The sequence below is a fragment of the Platalea leucorodia genome (genome assembly GCF_965183815.1).
Source record: "Platalea leucorodia genome assembly, chromosome: 24".
NCBI lineage: Eukaryota > Metazoa > Chordata > Aves > Pelecaniformes > Threskiornithidae > Platalea > Platalea leucorodia.
This window is the reverse complement of record NC_138846.1, coordinates 3,379,697-3,395,366: the sequence shown is the minus strand read 5'-3', so window position 1 is coordinate 3,395,366 and position 15,670 is coordinate 3,379,697. Positions and strand designations below refer to the sequence as shown.

The 15,670-nt window shown below is 68.3% G+C and overlaps 3 protein-coding genes across 5 annotated transcripts; 2 read left to right on the top strand and 1 right to left on the bottom strand.

The window, feature by feature from the left end:
* Positions 1–224: 224 nt before the first annotated feature.
* On the bottom strand, positions 225–3,549 carry ADAMTS4 (ADAM metallopeptidase with thrombospondin type 1 motif 4). The gene is made up of 9 exons (XM_082332839.1): positions 3,397–3,549; positions 2,557–2,880; positions 2,195–2,327; positions 1,936–2,106; positions 1,564–1,850; positions 1,286–1,472; positions 997–1,172; positions 750–925; positions 225–662 (listed from the first exon to the last, which is right to left on the bottom strand). Exons 1-9 carry the CDS (start codon positions 3,532–3,534, stop codon positions 254–256), a joined length of 2,001 nt encoding a protein of 666 aa, XP_082188965.1. The 5' UTR covers positions 3,535–3,549; the 3' UTR covers positions 225–253.
* A 2,995-nt stretch (positions 3,550–6,544) lies between these two features.
* NDUFS2 (NADH:ubiquinone oxidoreductase core subunit S2) lies at positions 6,545–12,851 on the top strand (the record flags this gene model as incomplete). Of its 3 annotated transcripts, XM_082333137.1 has the most annotated exons (14): positions 6,545–6,702; positions 6,839–6,942; positions 8,166–8,356; positions 9,057–9,177; positions 9,355–9,467; positions 9,576–9,650; positions 9,815–9,892; positions 10,117–10,202; positions 10,612–10,731; positions 10,879–11,008; positions 11,576–11,671; positions 11,918–12,001; positions 12,536–12,593; positions 12,695–12,851. In XM_082333137.1, 14 exons carry the CDS (start codon positions 6,545–6,547, stop codon positions 12,730–12,732), a joined length of 1,452 nt encoding a protein of 483 aa, XP_082189263.1. In that variant the 3' UTR covers positions 12,733–12,851. The 3 variants fall into 3 exon arrangements, with proteins under 3 accessions (XP_082189263.1, XP_082189262.1, XP_082189264.1); XM_082333136.1 differs by having other exon boundaries at positions 6,591–6,702; positions 10,612–11,008; XM_082333138.1 differs by having other exon boundaries at positions 6,632–6,711; positions 10,612–11,008.
* Positions 12,852–13,251: 400 nt separating this feature from the next.
* Positions 13,252–15,204, top strand: FCER1G (Fc epsilon receptor Ig). The gene is made up of 5 exons (XM_082333139.1): positions 13,252–13,476; positions 13,845–13,936; positions 14,131–14,172; positions 14,479–14,502; positions 14,914–15,204. Exons 1-5 carry the CDS (start codon positions 13,419–13,421, stop codon positions 14,968–14,970), a joined length of 273 nt encoding a protein of 90 aa, XP_082189265.1. The 5' UTR covers positions 13,252–13,418; the 3' UTR covers positions 14,971–15,204.
* Positions 15,205–15,670: the final 466 nt, after the last annotated feature.

The window sequence follows — 15,670 nt, the reverse complement described above, 5'->3', positions numbered from 1 at the left end:
GGGGGCCCTGGGGCCTGCCCAGGGGGTCGCCCCTCTCTGCCCACGGAGGGGCTGAGGTAGATGCGGTTACCTGCACTGGGGCTTGTCCCGTGCATGGCACGAGCCCGCCAGGGCTCTGCTGAGGGGCAGCCTGACACCATCCTGTGGACGGTGCCCCTGCTCCCGGCAGGCAATAAATAACCAAATAAATAGGCACTGCGGTGGTGCCGGGATCGCTCCCCGGCAGAGCCATGTCCTGGCCGGGCTCGTGCTGCTACTTATCACGCCAGCGGCTCCTGAGAATCTCCAGGATCTCAGCCTTCTGCTTCTCCCAGGGCACCGATGGGCGTCTCTGCGCCCGTGGCACAAAGAAGCTGTATTTCAAGCGTGGCGGGTGCTGCTCGTCCACCACCAGCGCCTGCAGCACCAGGGGCTCGCGCAGCGGCCCCCGGCCCGTCAGCGTCTCGGTGGCTGCCGTGGCCCCGCTGTAGCGCAGGGTCACGCCGCCTGCCAGCACCACGTCGGTCGGGGAGGGCACCAGGACGTAGCCACCGTTGAGCAGGGAGCCGCCGGCTGGCCGCCGCAGTGCCAGGAAGACATCCTCGCTGCCCACTGCCGAGATCTGCCGGACCAGGAGGTGCGTGGCGCCCGCCGGGATGGTCACCACGTCGTTGTAGCCGTAGCTGTGGAGCACAGCGGGGTTGGAGGAGGGATGATGGCAGCCTGCAGCTGGCTCCCCCCCACCCCAGCACCACTGTTGGGGTGCTTACCGGGGTTTGGTGAAGGAGCCGTAGACCTTGGTGCAGCTGGAGCCATTGCCGCCGCACGTCATGCACTTGTCGAACTTCTTCTTGGAGCCAATGATGCGGTCGCAGCCGGCAGGGATGCAGCGGCCCTGCACGCACACCCCCGTGCTCTCGGGGGAGCAGGGCGTCCCGTCGGCCACCTGCGGCACAGCATGGCCTCAGCGCCCGCTGGCGGCACCCCGGGGTGCGCGGCGGGTGGGGGGACACTCACCCTTGGCTGCAGCACATGGTAGTAGCCCAGGGTATGGGACTGGCAGGTCAGCTTGCACTGGTCCCGCTCGGAGACGCCACTGTAGCGCGGCACCCAGTCCGTGGGGGCCGGGAGCCCCTTGACGAGGTCGGGGCGATGGTTGTAGGCGGCGCATTGCTCCTCCCGGAAGGCGAGGGCTGCCAGCGGTGGTGAGGCACAGTCAGCACCGGCGGCAGCCCCCAGCCGCCCCGCAGCCTGTGCTGGGGACCGGTGCCATCCCCACTCCCCGCCCCTGGCCGGCCCCACTCACGGGTGCTGCCAGGACACTCCTCCACGTTGCAGGACTGGAAGCGGGTGCGCTTGCCCTCGCAGTATCGGCCACCGTGGCGAGGCACCGGCATAGTGCAGTTGCGGTGAGAGAGCTGGATGCCGCCGCCACAGGTCCGCGAGCACCCACCCCATGGCCCCCATGGCCCCCAGCCGCCATCCACGGGCGTCTGCAGCCAGAAAACACAACAGGGGGTCAAACTGGTGCTGGTGGGTGAGTCCCCACCCCGCTGCCCCCCACGCTGCCCTGCCGGGACTCACGGTGAGCTCCTGCATGCGGCCGACGCTGACGCAGAGCCCGTCCATGCAGGCTCTGCCCGGCGCGCACGGCGTGCCGTCAGCCCAGGGGAAGTGCTTCGTCTGGCAGACAGAGCGGCCGCCGGCGTGGCCGGTGCACCACAGCGAGGCGCAGGGTGGCTGCAGGTCGCCACAGTGCCGCGAGTCGGGCCCAAAGGCGAGCTGGCATTGCCGCAGCACCGGGTAGACGCTGCCTGGCAGCGCCGAGGGCAGCTGCAGCCACTCCAGAGGCTTGTCCAGGAGGCACTGACCTGCAGGGAGGTGACACCGCTGCACAGGGCATTCCTCAGCGGCGCCAGGACCCCCCACTCCGGGCCTCCCCATGCCAGGTCCTACCGTGGCCATTGTCCAAGAAATCGGTGATGAAGCGGGCGCTGCATGGGGACCACATCTCACCGGGCTCCAGCGAGGAGAGCACGGGAGCCATCACGCGGCGGGTGGCTCCAGAGTGGCTGTTCAGCTCCCGGCAGTGCTGGGAGGTGTCGTGCAGCATGTTGAAGACGTGACCTGCGCCGGGGGACAGCGGTGTCAGCCCCAGGGGGGCTCACGGGCAGCAGCAGGTCACCCCTCCTTCCCGCTGGCCCCCACCACTCACCCAGCTCGTGGGCGGCTGTGAATGCCGACTGCAGCCCGTCGTCCTCCACGATGGCACAGCTCCGCTCGGGGTCACAGATGGTGCCCACGTCGGCCATGCCCAGCGTGTCACAGGTGGCCGCCCCACACAGGTCCTGGGGGCAGGCGGGGTGTGGGGGGGGGCTCGGGGCACCCCCAAACCCGCCCAGCACCCAAACGCCCTGGGACAGGCCCTGGGGACCCTGCCAGCCCCCGAAACCCATAGACACCCCAGGCCAGCACCCAACCACCTTGGGGGTCACCCAGAGACCCTGCCGGCCCCCAGCCACCCTGCAGGGACCCTGAAGAGCTCTGCAGCTCCCCCCAGACCCCCCAGAGCCTCACCTGCCGGGTGAAGAAGATGGCAGTGTCAAAGTGGAGGGAACTGTCCTCGTCGGGGACGTTGAGCCCCTTCTGCCACTGGCAAAAGTTGCGGAGCATCTGGGCAGCATTGGAGGTGATGGGGGGCCCGGGGGTGCCCTGGCCCAGCACCACCAGCCGCGTCACCCGCAGCTCCACCAGGTTGCCCAGGCTGCCGTGCCGGAAGGACCGGGCAGCGGCCGCCAGCACCGTCAGCAGGTACCGCCGGAGCCCCGCGCCGTGGAACCGGGCCATCGACTCGTCCGCCACCACCAGCATCTCCACGTACCGCGGCACCGAGGCGAAACGCTGCCGGGAAGCGGGGCGCTGGAGCAGGGGACCGGCGCCAGCCAGTGCCCCCCAGCGCTGGTGACACTGTCCCAGCGCTCCCCAGCTCCCCCTGCCCCATGCCGGTGTCCCCCAGTGCCGTGTCCTGTCCCGTCCCCGTGCCAGCCCGGTGCCCCTCATCGCCCCTGGGCCCCGCACCAGCCCACACCAGTGGCTCCCCTCCCTCCCCGCAGGGTCCCGGCTGCCCGCGGCCCCGGTCGCCCCCTCGGGCGGGTCCCGGCCCTGCCCCGGGAGGCGGAGGGGGGGCCCCGCCCGCCCCTGGCCCAGCCCATCTCCGTCCGGTCCGTCCCGCCCCGTCCCGCCCCATCCCGGTCCATCCCAGTCCATCACGGTCCGGTGTGTCCGGTCCATCCCAGTCCATCGCGGTCCGGTGTGTCCCAGTCCATCCCGCCCCATCCCAGTCCATCCCGGTCCGGTGTGTCCCGGTCCATCCAGATCCATCCCAGCCCATCCCGCTCCGCCGTGTCCCGGCCGTACCTTGGCTCTCCTCGGGGCCAGCCCCACGCGGGACCGCGTCTCGGCTCCCTCCGGTGCCGTTACGGGACACGGGGGACCGGGGGCGGCCCCGGCAGCGGCGGCAGCGGCGACCAGGAGCGCCAGGAGCGCGCGGCGCATGGCCCGGGCACCGCGACAGCACCGCGACACCGCGACAGCGGGAGGCGACAGCGGGTCCCCGCCGCCGCCGCCTTTTAACGGGCGGGAGAGGCGGGCGGGGCGGAGCGGGGCAGCCCCGGCGGCGGGGGTGGCCCCGGCCCCCCCGGACCTTTCCGGGAAGGCACAGCCGGGTCCCCGGGGAGCGGGGCCGGGCCGGGGGATCCCCCTCGCTGGGGCCCCCGCACCGGGACCCCCACACCGGGATCCCCTCACCGGGATCCCCTCACCGGGACTCCCACACCAGGATCCCCCTCACCGGGATCCCCTCACCGGGACCCCCACACCGGGATACCCTCACTGGGAACCCTGTGCTGGGACACCCCTCACCGGGATCCCCTCCCTGGGACCCCCCTCACCGAGGCCATGGCAGGGGCCAGGGTCGGGGTGGGCATCTGCCGGGGGCGGCCCTGGGGTGTCAGGGATGGGCATGGGGCTGGGGGCACCCCAGGGGGGCTCCCCCACCCTGCAGCACCCGCTGCCCCCTGATACCCCACTGCTCCATCCCCATCCCCTCCATCCCTTCCTCATCCTCTTCCTCCATCCCTGTCTCTTCCATCCCTCCTTCCATCCCTGCTTGTCCCCTCCAATCCTCCTCATCCTCTTCATCCCTGCCTGTCCACTCCATCCTCCTCCATCCCAACCCATTCCGGTGTCGGCCCGTCTGTCCCCTCCCCATGTCCGCACTTCCCAGCAAGGCCACCCGCTGTGTCAGACCCCGAGTCACCTCCTGGCCCCCAGCCCGGCCCGCATCCTGCTTCCTCCCTTCTCAGAAAGACGGGGCTGGGCCCGGCTGCCTTTCCTGCCCTGGCACCTCAGCACCCCCGGCTGGGGCTGCCCTGCGTGGCCCTGGCCGCTGCCGTGTGGGTGCCGGTGCTGGTGCCATCCCCGCCGTCCCCGGGAGAACAACAGGGTGACGCGGCCCTGCACAAAGGGAGCCGGCGGCAGCCGGTGCCGCTGCACAAAGGGCCTCTATGCTGGTGCTGTAGTGGTGCTCAGCTGCACCCATGGGACCCCGCCGGCACCGCGGCTGGGCCTGGCCAGGACAGCAGCTGCCCGGCACCCACCCATGCCTGGGAGCAGCGTTGCCGGTGGAGCATGGAGCCCACCTGGAGCCCACCACGGCCCTGGCACCTGCCATGGCCGGCACATGCAGCATCCGCTGGGCTCCAGCATCTGCCACACTCAGCATCCGCCGGAGCCAGCATCCCATGGGCCGTGGCATCCGCCGGAGCCAGCATCCCATGGGCTGTGGCATCCGCCGGAGCCAGCATCCGGCACAGCCAGCATCCCTGGGATCTGACATCTGCTCTGGCCGACATCCGCCACCTCCGGCATCCCCCACGTGCAGCTTCCGCCACCTCCGGCATCCCCCAGCTCCAGCATCCCCCAGCTCGAGTATATGCAGCTCCAGTATCCCCAGCTCCATCAACCCCCCAGCTCCAGCATTCCCCCCAGCTCCAGCATCCCCCAGCTCCAGCGTCCCCCCAGCTCCAGCATCCCCCAGCTCCAGCATCTTCCAGCTCCAGCATCTTCCAGCTCCAGCATCTTCCAGCTCCAGTACCCCCAGCTCCAGCATCCCCAGCTCCAGCATCTCCCAGCTCCAGTATCTCCCAGCTCCTGTATCCCCAGCTCCAGCATCTCCCAGCTCCAGTAACCCCCAGCTCCAGTATCCCCAGCTCCAGCATTCCCCCCAGCTCCAGCATCCCCCAGCTCCAGCGTCCCCCCAGCTCCAGCATCCCCCAGCTCCAGCATCTTCCAGCTCCAGTACCCCCAGCTCCAGCATCTTCCAGCTCCAGTACCCCCAGCTCCAGCATCCCCAGCTCCAGCATCTCCCAGCTCCAGTATCTCCCAGCTCCTGTATCCCCAGCTCCAGCATCTCCCAGCTCCAGTAACCCCCAGCTCCAGTATCCCCAGCTCCAGCATTCCCCCCAGCTCCAGTATCCCCAGCTCCAGCATCTCCCCAGCTCCAGCATCCCCCAGCTCCAGCATCTCCCAGCTCCAGAATCTCCCGGCTCCAGCATCCCCCCGCTCCAGCATCCCCCCAGCACCAGTATCCCCCCAGCTCCAGCATCTCCCAGCTCCACCATCTCCCACAGATCTGGGGTCTGGGCCGTGGGGCACCCTTGGGTGCTGGCAGGGGCTCAGCACGGGGGGTTCCTCCTGGCTCAGCCTCCCTGCCCGGGGCCCGATCCAGCCCCAGCAGGGTGGCTCTGTGCCAGGGGGGTGGGGCCAGTGGCCAGCAGCCAACATCTGGACAGCATCACCCCGTCACCGTGACTCACGCCAGGTCGGAAACAGCTTTGACGTGGGGGCCGGCCGGCCGCTGGCGTCACCGGGATGGTGACGCAGGGCAAGGCCGTGGAAGCCAGCGTGACCCTGCGGCTGTGGGGACATGGTGGGGGGGACAGGGAACACGGAGGCTCCTGGCACAGCTGGATGGTCCCCGTGTGCCCTGGGGGAGGGCACATCTGGGTACCAGAGCTGGGGAATCCCCAAGTGGGGGGGCTGGGGGTGCGGCGCGGGCAGGGGGGGACACAGGCCAATTTTGGTCACACCTCCCCGCCCCAGCACCCGCATGGGGACACCGCGGGTGTCAGGGGAGGGGACAGGGGCCACCTCCGTCCGCAGCGGTCCCCAAGTGGGGAGGCCTGGGGACATGTGTCCCCTGCCATCCCGCCGGGACACCCCGCTCCTCCTTCGCCCGGCGCCTCCTGCTTGCCCTGTCCCCATCAGTCTGTCCGCTCCATCCCCTCTCCCCTCTGTCCCCGTCTCCCCAGTCCCCATCCCTGTCCCCCTGTCCCCACGTCCGTCCCCACCGGACCGCCCCGTCCCGCAGCCAGCCGCTGCCCGGCACAAAGATGGCGGCGGCCCGGGCGGCCGTTTCCCGGCTGTTTCCTTTAGTAAAGATGGCGGCGGAGCTGCCCGTAGCCAATATGGCGGCGCGGCAGAGCTTCGCCTGCCCTCTCCAAGCATGGCGCCCGGCCCCGCCCCTGGCGCGGCGCTGGGGGCGGGGCGGCGCACGCGCAGTGCCAAGGGCAAGATGGCGGCGCTGCGGGCGCTGGGGCGGCTGCGGGCACCTTCGGGGCTGCGGGCGGCGGCGGCGGCGCGGCTGGGGCCGGCCCCGGCCCGGTGAGAGCGGTGGGGAACCGGGACCGGAGCCGGGACCGGGGGGGCGGGGCCCGGGCGGGGGGCGGCGGGGCCTGGGCCTGGGCCTGGGCCTGCGCCTGGGCCCCCCCTCACGGCCCGGCCCCGTCCCGTCCCGCAGGGCACGGCAGTGGCAGCCCGATGTGGAGTGGGCCCAGCAGTTCGCCGGCGCCGTCATGTACCCGAGCAAGGAGACGGAGAAGTGGGTGCCGCCGCCATGGAACGGTGAGAGGCGGTGGAGGGCGTCAGCGGCCGGGGGGGGACCCGAGGCCCTGGGGGAGCCCGGGAGGGGGAGGCCGAGGCCCTGGGAGAGCGTCGGGCGCCCTGGGGGGCGGTCCTGGAGAGGCCCTGAGGCCCTTGGAAGGCCACTTTGGGGTCAGGCCGAGGCCCTGGGGGGTGTCAGGTGCTCTGGGTGTGAGTCGAGGCCTTGGAGGGTACCCTGAGGCTCTTGGGGGGCCCTGGGAGGGCCAGAGGCCCTGGGAAGGGCCCTGGAAGGATATCAGGTGCCCCAGGTGGGCCCTGCAGGGGCCCCGAGGCCCTGAGGGGATGTTGGGGGCTCTTGGGGGTGCTCAGTGGGCTCCAGAGCCAGACTGAGTCTTGTTAGAGTCCCTGTGGGTGCTTAGAGCTGTCTAGGAGGCACTCAGGGCCCCGTGGAGGCTCGGTGGATGTCAGGTGGGAGTTATATGGCACCGGGGGGGTGCCCTGGGTCAATCCGGGGCTCATTGGATGCCTGCTGGGGCCCAGGACTCAGGGGCGGCACGAGCCCAGTGGGTCCTGGGGGTGTCCTGGGTCCCTGGGTACCCAGGGGTGCTGCTGGGTGGGTGCTCGGGGCCGGACTGGGGCTCACTGGGTGCCTGGTGGTTGCTCTGAGACTGGTGGGTGCTCAGCGAGGACTCAGTGGTTGGGGGGTGTCTTGTTCTTCTGAGTGTGCTGTGGGTGCCTGGGTCTCGGGGGAGGCGGGCGTACAGGGCAAGTTCCCTGGGAGCTTTAGCTCCATCCGTGCCCTCTGAGCTGCTGTGAGATGCTCCTGCATTAGGCCCTGGTCAGGCTTTGAGCTTCTCATCCCTCACTTCTCTGGCTGGCTCTGCAAATCTTCCTGCTCCCTGTCTCTGCCGTGGCCTCGGCCCTTCCGCCTACGCAGCATCGGGAAGCTGCCTGGTTCCCTGTGCTCCCGGAATAGCCGCCAGCCCAGGCTGAGCCTCCTGGGAAGGAGCAGGAGGCCCTTGGACCTGTCCCAGGGGTCTTGCGTTGGGCCGAGATGGGAGCTGGCGGTCAGCACGTTGTGTTCCTGATGTCCAGCCAAGCCCTGAGCTCAGCTTGGATGTTTGTCCAGTGTCTGTTCTGCGTGTCTGTGCTGCCGGGAAAGGCCGAGGGCGCTCAGGGGCAGCAGCGCTGCTGAGGATGGATGTTCCTCCCCGCATGACTCTCCTCTTTCCTCCCCCGAGCAGACAAGGACCCTGTGGCTCACAAGAAGGTCTCAAGTTTGACTATAAACTTTGGGCCCCAGCACCCGGCTGCCCATGGGGTCCTGCGGCTGGTCATGGAGCTGAGCGGGGAGACGGTGAAGAAGTGTGACCCCCACGTTGGCCTCCTGCACCGAGGCACCGAGAAGCTCATCGAGTACAAGACGTACCTCCAGGTGAGGCGCAGCGGATTCCCAACCCTTCCGCATCCTGGGGGCCGGTGTTTGTCCACAGGGAGAGCGAAGGGTGTCCTTTTTGGGTGAGGGGCTGTTGGTGTCTGCCTGTCTACAGCTGTCTGATCAGATACATCAGCAGCCTCTTCGGTGCACCGGGAGGGGATTTATTTGTCTGTCAGATTTTGCAGCGGTGTTTGTAAACAGACCGTGCTGATCTGTTGTCCCAATCGGGTTTAACCTTTCCACTGGCGGGAGAAACGGAGCTTGAAATAGCCCAGGGTACAGGGGGAGCGCCGCCTTGGCTGGCCGCTGTGGCTCGGGGCAGCGCCATGACAGCCATGCTCAGCTGCACAGCGGAGACAGTTCTCAGCTGACATCTGCTGAGAGTGCAGGATTAGGGCCCTCCCAGTGTCCGGAAAACTGGAAAACTCTTGCAGAGGGATGTTGTCTGTCTGTCTTCACGCCTTATCCCAAGGCAGTGCTGTCTGCTCCAGCCTGGGGCTGCTTTCAGGGCTGCTGCTGTGCTTGAAGCGCCCCGAGCTGGGAAGATGCTGTGCCTGGGGGCCATGTCCCGGCGCTCCTCTGTGTCCCAGTGCTCCCTGGCTGCGGTGAAGCCTTTGAGCGCTCCTGGCAGTCCCAGGCCTCCGCTGCCTGGCTGCGGGTGCCAGCAGCCACTGCTCAAGGCCGTTTCTTTCGGCAGGCGCTGCCCTATTTCGACCGTCTGGACTACGTCTCCATGATGTGCAATGAGCAGGCCTATTCCCTGGCCGTGGAGAAGCTGCTCAACATCCGCCCACCCCTGAGGGCTCAGTGGATCCGAGGTGAGCCCGTCCCCGTAATGTTTCTGTGGGGGCTCCAGCTCCCGTTTTTGAGGCAGGTGCTCCTGCCTGCCCTGCCTGCTCTCCTGAGGGCTCTCAGCTTCCCAGGGGCTCAGACCCCCTTCCCCCTCCCCAGAGAGTCTGGAGGTGCTCACCCCCCTGCACCCCCTCTGCCCCCAGTCCTCTTCGCGGAGATAACCCGGCTACTCAACCACATCATGGCCGTGACCACGCACGCACTGGACATCGGGGCCATGACCCCCTTCTTCTGGATGTTTGAGGAGAGGGAGAAGGTAAAGGGCAGCGTGGCTGTACCGGGGGATCGGTGGGCGGGGATCTGGGGCTCGGTGCTGTCCACAGAGCCATGCCAGCATGCAGCGGGATCTCTGCTGTCCCTGCAGATGTTCGAGTTCTACGAGCGGGTCTCGGGGGCGCGGATGCACGCTGCCTACATCCGCCCTGGCGGCGTGCACCAGGTAAGGGCAGCCACGCCATGCCCTGGCTCCCTGCAGAGCCCCTCTGGTCTGGTGGGGATGTGTGGGGTGTCCCTGTGTGGACGATGGCCCCTCTGGTGCCTCCCTGCCCACGTCCCTGGTGCCGCCGGCCATGCGTGGGCTGCCCTCCCTCTCCTCCTGTGCAGGACCTGCCCCTGGGGCTGATGGATGACATCTACGAGTTTGTGAAGAATTTCTCCACGCGGATAGATGAGGTGGAGGAGGTGAGGCGGGATGGCAGCCAGGCTTCTGCTCAAAACCTGGGAGAGAGGGACAGTCCCCCTTTCCCAGCACCCTGAGGGCTGGGGTCTTGCGTTGCCTGTCCCCTGGGCACGACCGGCGCAGGGTTATTCCTCCTGCAGCAGCAGTGACAAGGTGACACGGGTCAGGAAAGGGGGTGCGCAGCTGGGGAGAGGCACCCGGCTGAGTAACACCCTGCTGCCTGCAGATGCTCACGAACAACCGCATCTGGAAGAACCGCACGGTCGACATCGGGGTGATAACGGCAGAGGAGGCTCTCAACTATGGGTTCAGGTGGGTCCGGTGGCTCCCAGGGACGCTTCTGGGGAGCCTCAGCCTCCTGCCCTGCTGTGTTGTCCCGCCCAAGAAGGATCGGGGTTGAGTCCAAAGAGCTCAGCCCCAGCTGCGGGAGTCCCCAGTGCCAGTCAGAGCCGTCTTGGGGACTGATGCCACTGGTGACTGTCAGGGCAGTGCTACCCGGTGGCCACAGCGTGGCGTGAGCTGGCTGGCTTTGCCTGCCTGATGTCCCCAAGCCGTCCTCCCGTGGCCGCTGCTCAGGGTGGTGGGGTGTGCGCAGGCAGGGGACGCGTGGCCGCTTTCCCCTGTGTCAGGGTCCGCTTTGGGGTGCGGGGAGGGCCCGGAGTTGGCATGGGGCTGGGGCCAGCGCTCTGGGTGGGCTGCTCACCCAACTCCCCCTGCCCAGCGGGGTGATGCTGCGGGGCTCGGGGATCCACTGGGATCTGCGCAAGACCCAGCCCTACGACGTCTACGACCAGGTGGAGTTTGACGTCCCCATCGGCTCCCGGGGCGACTGCTATGACAGGTACATCGCGCGCCGGCTCCGACGGGGGCCGTGGGGAGGTCTCGGCAGGGTCACGCCTCCTCCACGGGCCTGCGGTGAGGCTGTGGGTTCCCCGTGGGGCCCCTGTCACAGAGGGCGCAGATCCCGAGCAGTGTCGGGGTCCCACAGATACCTGTGCCGTGTGGAAGAGATGCGACAGTCCCTCCGTATCATCCTCCAGTGCCTCAACAAGATGCCTGAGGGGGAGATCAAAGTAGACGATGCCAAAATCTCCCCTCCGAAGCGGGCAGAGATGAAGGTAAAAATGCTTCTTTCTCACACTGAGCCTCACCGCAGGCTACGTGTCAGCGCCAGTGAGCAGGAAATGCGGTTTGGTGTGTCGGAAGTGCTGAGGATTTTGCTGGTGTTATCTGTTGCCATGTCTGACCCCCAGCTCGGCTGCCCCTCCTGCGTGCGGCCCCTGCCAGGTCTGGCAGCACGTGGGCAGGGAAGGCGGCTTTGTGCCGGGGGCAGGTTCGCTGCCTGCTGCAGCCGCTCCTGAGCCCTGTGGTGGTCCGGCCCTGCACCGTGGCAGGGGATCTCCCCTCCCCGGCTCTGCCAGGCCTGGCCCATCTTGGCCAAAAAGCCGCCTTGGTGAAGGCAGGAGCTGGCAGAGCAGAGACCAGCACAGAGGAGACCTGGCAGCTGCCCTGCCTTATCATTCCACGCACTCGTTATGGGCAGTGGTTGTGTGAACGTGGCCACCACCCCGGTTCCCATGCTTTGCTCCCTGTCACCAGCTGCCGAGGCCCAGGCAGGAGACGGGCAGCGTTTTCTGCTTGCGCCTGGCTGCACGCTCTCGGTGACAGTGCCCTCCTCTCCGCAGACCTCCATGGAGTCCCTGATCCATCACTTCAAGCTCTACACGGAGGGCTACCAGGTGCCCCCCGGAGCCACCTACACGGCCATCGAAGCCCCCAAGGTGCCACTTCTCACAGCGTTATGGGGACAGTGGGCTCTGGCATGGTGAAGGGTGTCCTGGCTGCCCTGCGCCACTCTTGGGGACATCGCTGAGCTCCTGTCACTGGCTGGGTGGGCTGTCCTGTTCCCAGGACTCTGCTCTTGCGCCGGGCTGGTGTTTAAGGGATGGATGCTGCTGCTGGGAGGCAGATTCTCAGCCCCCTAACAGCGTCACCGCATCACCGACCCTGTCCCCGTGTCCTTGCAGGGTGAATTCGGCGTTTACCTTGTCTCGGACGGCAGCAGCCGCCCCTACCGCTGCAAGATCAAGGCGCCTGGATTCGCTCACCTGGTAGGAGAGGCTGGGGCGGCCGGTGGCATCGCTGTGCCGGGGCCTGCGGCAAGGGTGGGATTTGAGTTGGAGGGGACAAGTGCGGCCCGGGACGAGCTTTCTTTCCCTCTCTCCTTGCTGGGCTCACTCCAACATGGGCCCAACATGGTGGGCTGGGGCAGGGGTCTGTGGGCCACCGCCTGCGTGTCCCCTAGAGTACCTCTGGGACCGACTTGCTTCTCGTGCCTCTGCCGCTGGAGCTGGTTTCCTTTCTCTGTTGATAACTGACCACTTCCCCTGTCCTCCCTGCGGCTGCGCTGGCGGGGCAGCACCCCTTCCCTGCCTGCCCCCAGCCGCGGGGGGGAGCAGGCCCCGCTGCCAGCATGGCACCCGCTCCGGAAGCGGTGAGCCAGGCCGGGTCCCACTCGCTGCTCCGCCATTGTGCAAACCCGGGAGGTAGAGCTGTCCCCCTCCCGCCTCTGCAGGCCTGGGGCCGGGGTGGTGGGTGCTCGGGGGGGGCTCTGGCTTGATGGGGGTCCCTGTGCTCTGCTGCAGGCCGGTCTGGATCGGATGTCACAGGGCCACATGCTGGCAGACGTCGTGGCCATCATTGGTACGTCCCCTCCTTGGGCCAGGGGCTCCCGTGGCCATCGGGGGCCTCCTTCCCCGTTCTGGGGGGCTGATCATGCCCTGACCCCTCTCTCCCTCCCCCAGGCACGCAGGACATCGTCTTTGGGGAAGTGGATCGGTGAGGCGGCGGCGCCGGGTGGCCCCGCTGCGCCCGTCTCCTGCTGTGTGTGCTGCTCCGGGCAGGGGGACCCCCGCCCCCCCTGCGCCCCTCTCATCTGAGTCAAATAAAGACTAAACCTGGTCCTGCTTGTCCAGCACCTCTGTCCCCGCCTCAACCCTTGTCCTCCAGCTGAGACCTGGTGAAACCCCACTCTTCCTCCCTTTCCCACGTGAGGCTCGTGGTCGGGAGCTTCCCCTTCCCGTGGTCGCAGCCATCTCCGGGTGGAGGAGCCTGCAGGGACCTCCGGCGTTTCACCTCCACCACCCCGGGTTTGGGTGCTGCCAGCACCCGCAGCCTGCAGGCCTTCTCCGACAGCCTTCATCCGCCCGGGGCTGGTGGGTGCTCCCGCAGCCCGCCGGGGGACCGGAGCAGGGCCCCGGCGCGGGGGTACCACCCGGGCTGGGGCGGGCGGGGCACAGGGAGGGCGGGTGACACTTGGGGACAGCTTGCCTGGCCCTTGAGCAACGGCCCCACTGCCCTTTGCGGGAAGCGGGGACGGCTGCGCCAGCCGGTTCCCCAGCGCGGCCGGGGCCGGAGGAGAGGGGAAGCGAAGTGGGGGTGGCGTGAGCCGGCGGGGAGGAAGGCGCTGGCTCCGCAGTCGCTGACTGCGGCGCAATAGCCCCAGCGCACCGGTCCCCGCTCGGAGGGATGGGTGTCCGCCTGCTGCTCTCCGCCGCCCTGCTGCTGCTGTGGACCCCGGCGGCAGGTGGGGACGGGGATCCTGCGGGGATGGGGAGCGGCTGGGTGGGCGCGTGGCCCTCGGTCTGGCTGCTTTGATGGCGTCCTCGTGCCTTTGGGACAAGCTGGGATCCGTCGAAGCCCCCGTGGGGTGCTTGTGGCACGGAGGGGCACCCCAGGGAGGGTCCCAGGGGGCTTCGGGGCTCTCTGGCGCTGTCTGAGGGGACATTGGCACCGCCTGCGACCCCCCGGGACCCTCCACCATCGCTGGCGTGCGGAAAGGGGCAATGCTTGGAGACGGCGGAGCCGAGTTCTCGGCGGCCAGGACAGGTGCAGGATCTGTCCCAGGGTGATGCTGACCCTGGGACCCCTCCTGCCCCCCTCCATCCTCCCCAGAGGCCCTGATGGAGCCAGGGATCTGCTACGTGCTGGACGCCATCCTCTTCATCTATGGCATCATCCTCACCATCCTCTATTGCCGCCTCAAGGTGAGCGCCAGGATCTGGCCTGTGGCCACCTGTTCCCGGCTCGGGGACCCAGTTAAATCCGCTTTTTGGGGGGGGACCCCTGGGGAGGCCACAGCGGGTGCTCCAGGGCTGCCCCACCCAGGCTGGGGCTTTTTCCTCTTCTTACTTTTTTTTTTTTTTTTTTCCTTTTGGGTGACCCCCTCACCCCCCTACAGTTCCTGGCTCACCGAGCATCGCGGCAGGGACCTGGCAAGGAGGTAACGGCGCTGTTGGCAAAGGGCATCTGGGACTGGGGGGGTTTGGGGCTGGGGTCCCCCGGGAGGGACGGGCCCTCCCAGCCAGCACCCATCCCCAACGGTGCTGCAGCTGGGGAAGGGGACAGCGAAGAGGAACTGGGGGGGCTCTGATGGTCCTGGATTGGGGGGAAGAAATCCAGGAAACCTCATGGCTTCCCCCCCCCCCGCTTCCGCAGGGAGTGAGGGGAGGGGTGCAGGGGGCTGGGGGGAGGGTGTCTGTGTGTGTCCCTCCCCCCAGCTCTTTCTGTTTCTCTTTCTTCCCTGGAGCTGAAGGAAGAAGCCATCTACACCGTAAGTCAGCCTGGGGGTGATGCATGCCGCGTGGGGCCCTGTCCCGGGGGGGCCCTACCCTTGGCCGCTGTCCCTGGTGGGGTACCGTGTCCCCTGGGGTGCCTGCATCCCACTGGGTGCCCCATTCTGTGGGTGCCCCACCCCATGGGGATGCCCCACCCCATGGGGATGCCCTGCCCTGCAGGTGCTGTATCCCATGGGTGCTGTAACTTGAGGGGTGCCCTGTCCCCCTGCTCCACGCCCCCCCTTGGGAGCACCCACCCTGGGCGCAGCCCCCCACGACAGCCCGCAGCCCCCCGGGGCACATCTTGGGTGGGAAGCCGCCGCGGTGGTGACAGTCTGGAGGGGGGGCGGCAGCGGAGGGTGGCAGTTGGGGGGGACAGGCGCCCTGTAACCCCCTCTCCCGCGCAGGGGCTCAGCGGTGAGGGCCAGGAGACGTACGAAACTCTCGAGGTTAAACACTCCTGACCTCATCCTGCCGCTGCACCGCAGCCGCCCCTCGTCCCCCCGTCCGTCCCCAGCAGCTGGAGACCCCGCCATGGCCCCTCCGGCCTCCCCCTCCTGGGACTGTGATGGAGAACGAGAGCTTTTTACCCCTGGAAATGCCTGGTTTTGGCCCCAAACCGCCTCCGGCCGGGCACAGGCACAGCCCGAGTGCCGCCGTGGGGCTGGGACCCCTGAGCCTGTGGGCGGCTGAAGCTGCCCGGGGTGCGTGGTGCTGCCCCCCACCTTCTGCTGCCCCCCTCCCCAACCCCCCCCCAGTAAAGCAGCACCATGCGCAGACGGGGCAGGCGTGTTTCTGTAACATCAGGGCGAGAGCTGGGGACAGTGTGACGGTGGCAGCAGCCCCTGGTGGGGCTGGATGTGTCGTGGGGACGGGGACGGTGGCAAGGGCGGGCGCCCACCAGGGACAGGGACAGCGGCACCATCTCCTGCTGGGGACAGGGACCCCCTGGGGGCGGTGGCACCATCTGACAGGGATGGAGCCCATGGGGACAGGGACACTGTGGGGATGGGGACGGTGGCACTGGCTCCCAGGGGCAGCTGCCGCGTGTTTCTGGGTGGAGGAGATGCTCCCAGCAGAGAAAAACACCATTTCCTCCTGTTTAACCAAAAAGCTGCATTTTGGGGCCAATACCATGGGAACGGCTCCTGTGGCCCCCCCAGC

Bases quoted from the DNA above. Each gene is read 5' to 3' on its own strand.
- FCER1G (XM_082333139.1), top strand. From the start codon at position 13,419: ATGGGTGTCCGCCTGCTGCTCTCCGCCGCCCTGCTGCTGCTGTGGACC. The intron at 13,477-13,844 runs GTGGGGACGGGG...CATCCTCCCCAG, and splicing joins GCTGTGGACCCCGGCGGCAG to AGGCCCTGATGGAGCCAGGG. The intron at 13,937-14,130 runs GTGAGCGCCAGG...ACCCCCCTACAG, and splicing joins TCCTCTATTGCCGCCTCAAG to TTCCTGGCTCACCGAGCATC.
- ADAMTS4 (XM_082332839.1), bottom strand. From the start codon at position 3,534: ATGCGCCGCGCGCTCCTGGCGCTCCTGGTCGCCGCTGCCGCCGCTGCC. The intron at 926-996 runs GTGAGTGTCCCC...GCTGTGCCGCAG, and splicing joins ACCATGTGCTGCAGCCAAGG to GTGGCCGACGGGACGCCCTG. The intron at 663-749 runs GTAAGCACCCCA...TGTGCTCCACAG, and splicing joins GGCTCCTTCACCAAACCCCG to CTACGGCTACAACGACGTGG.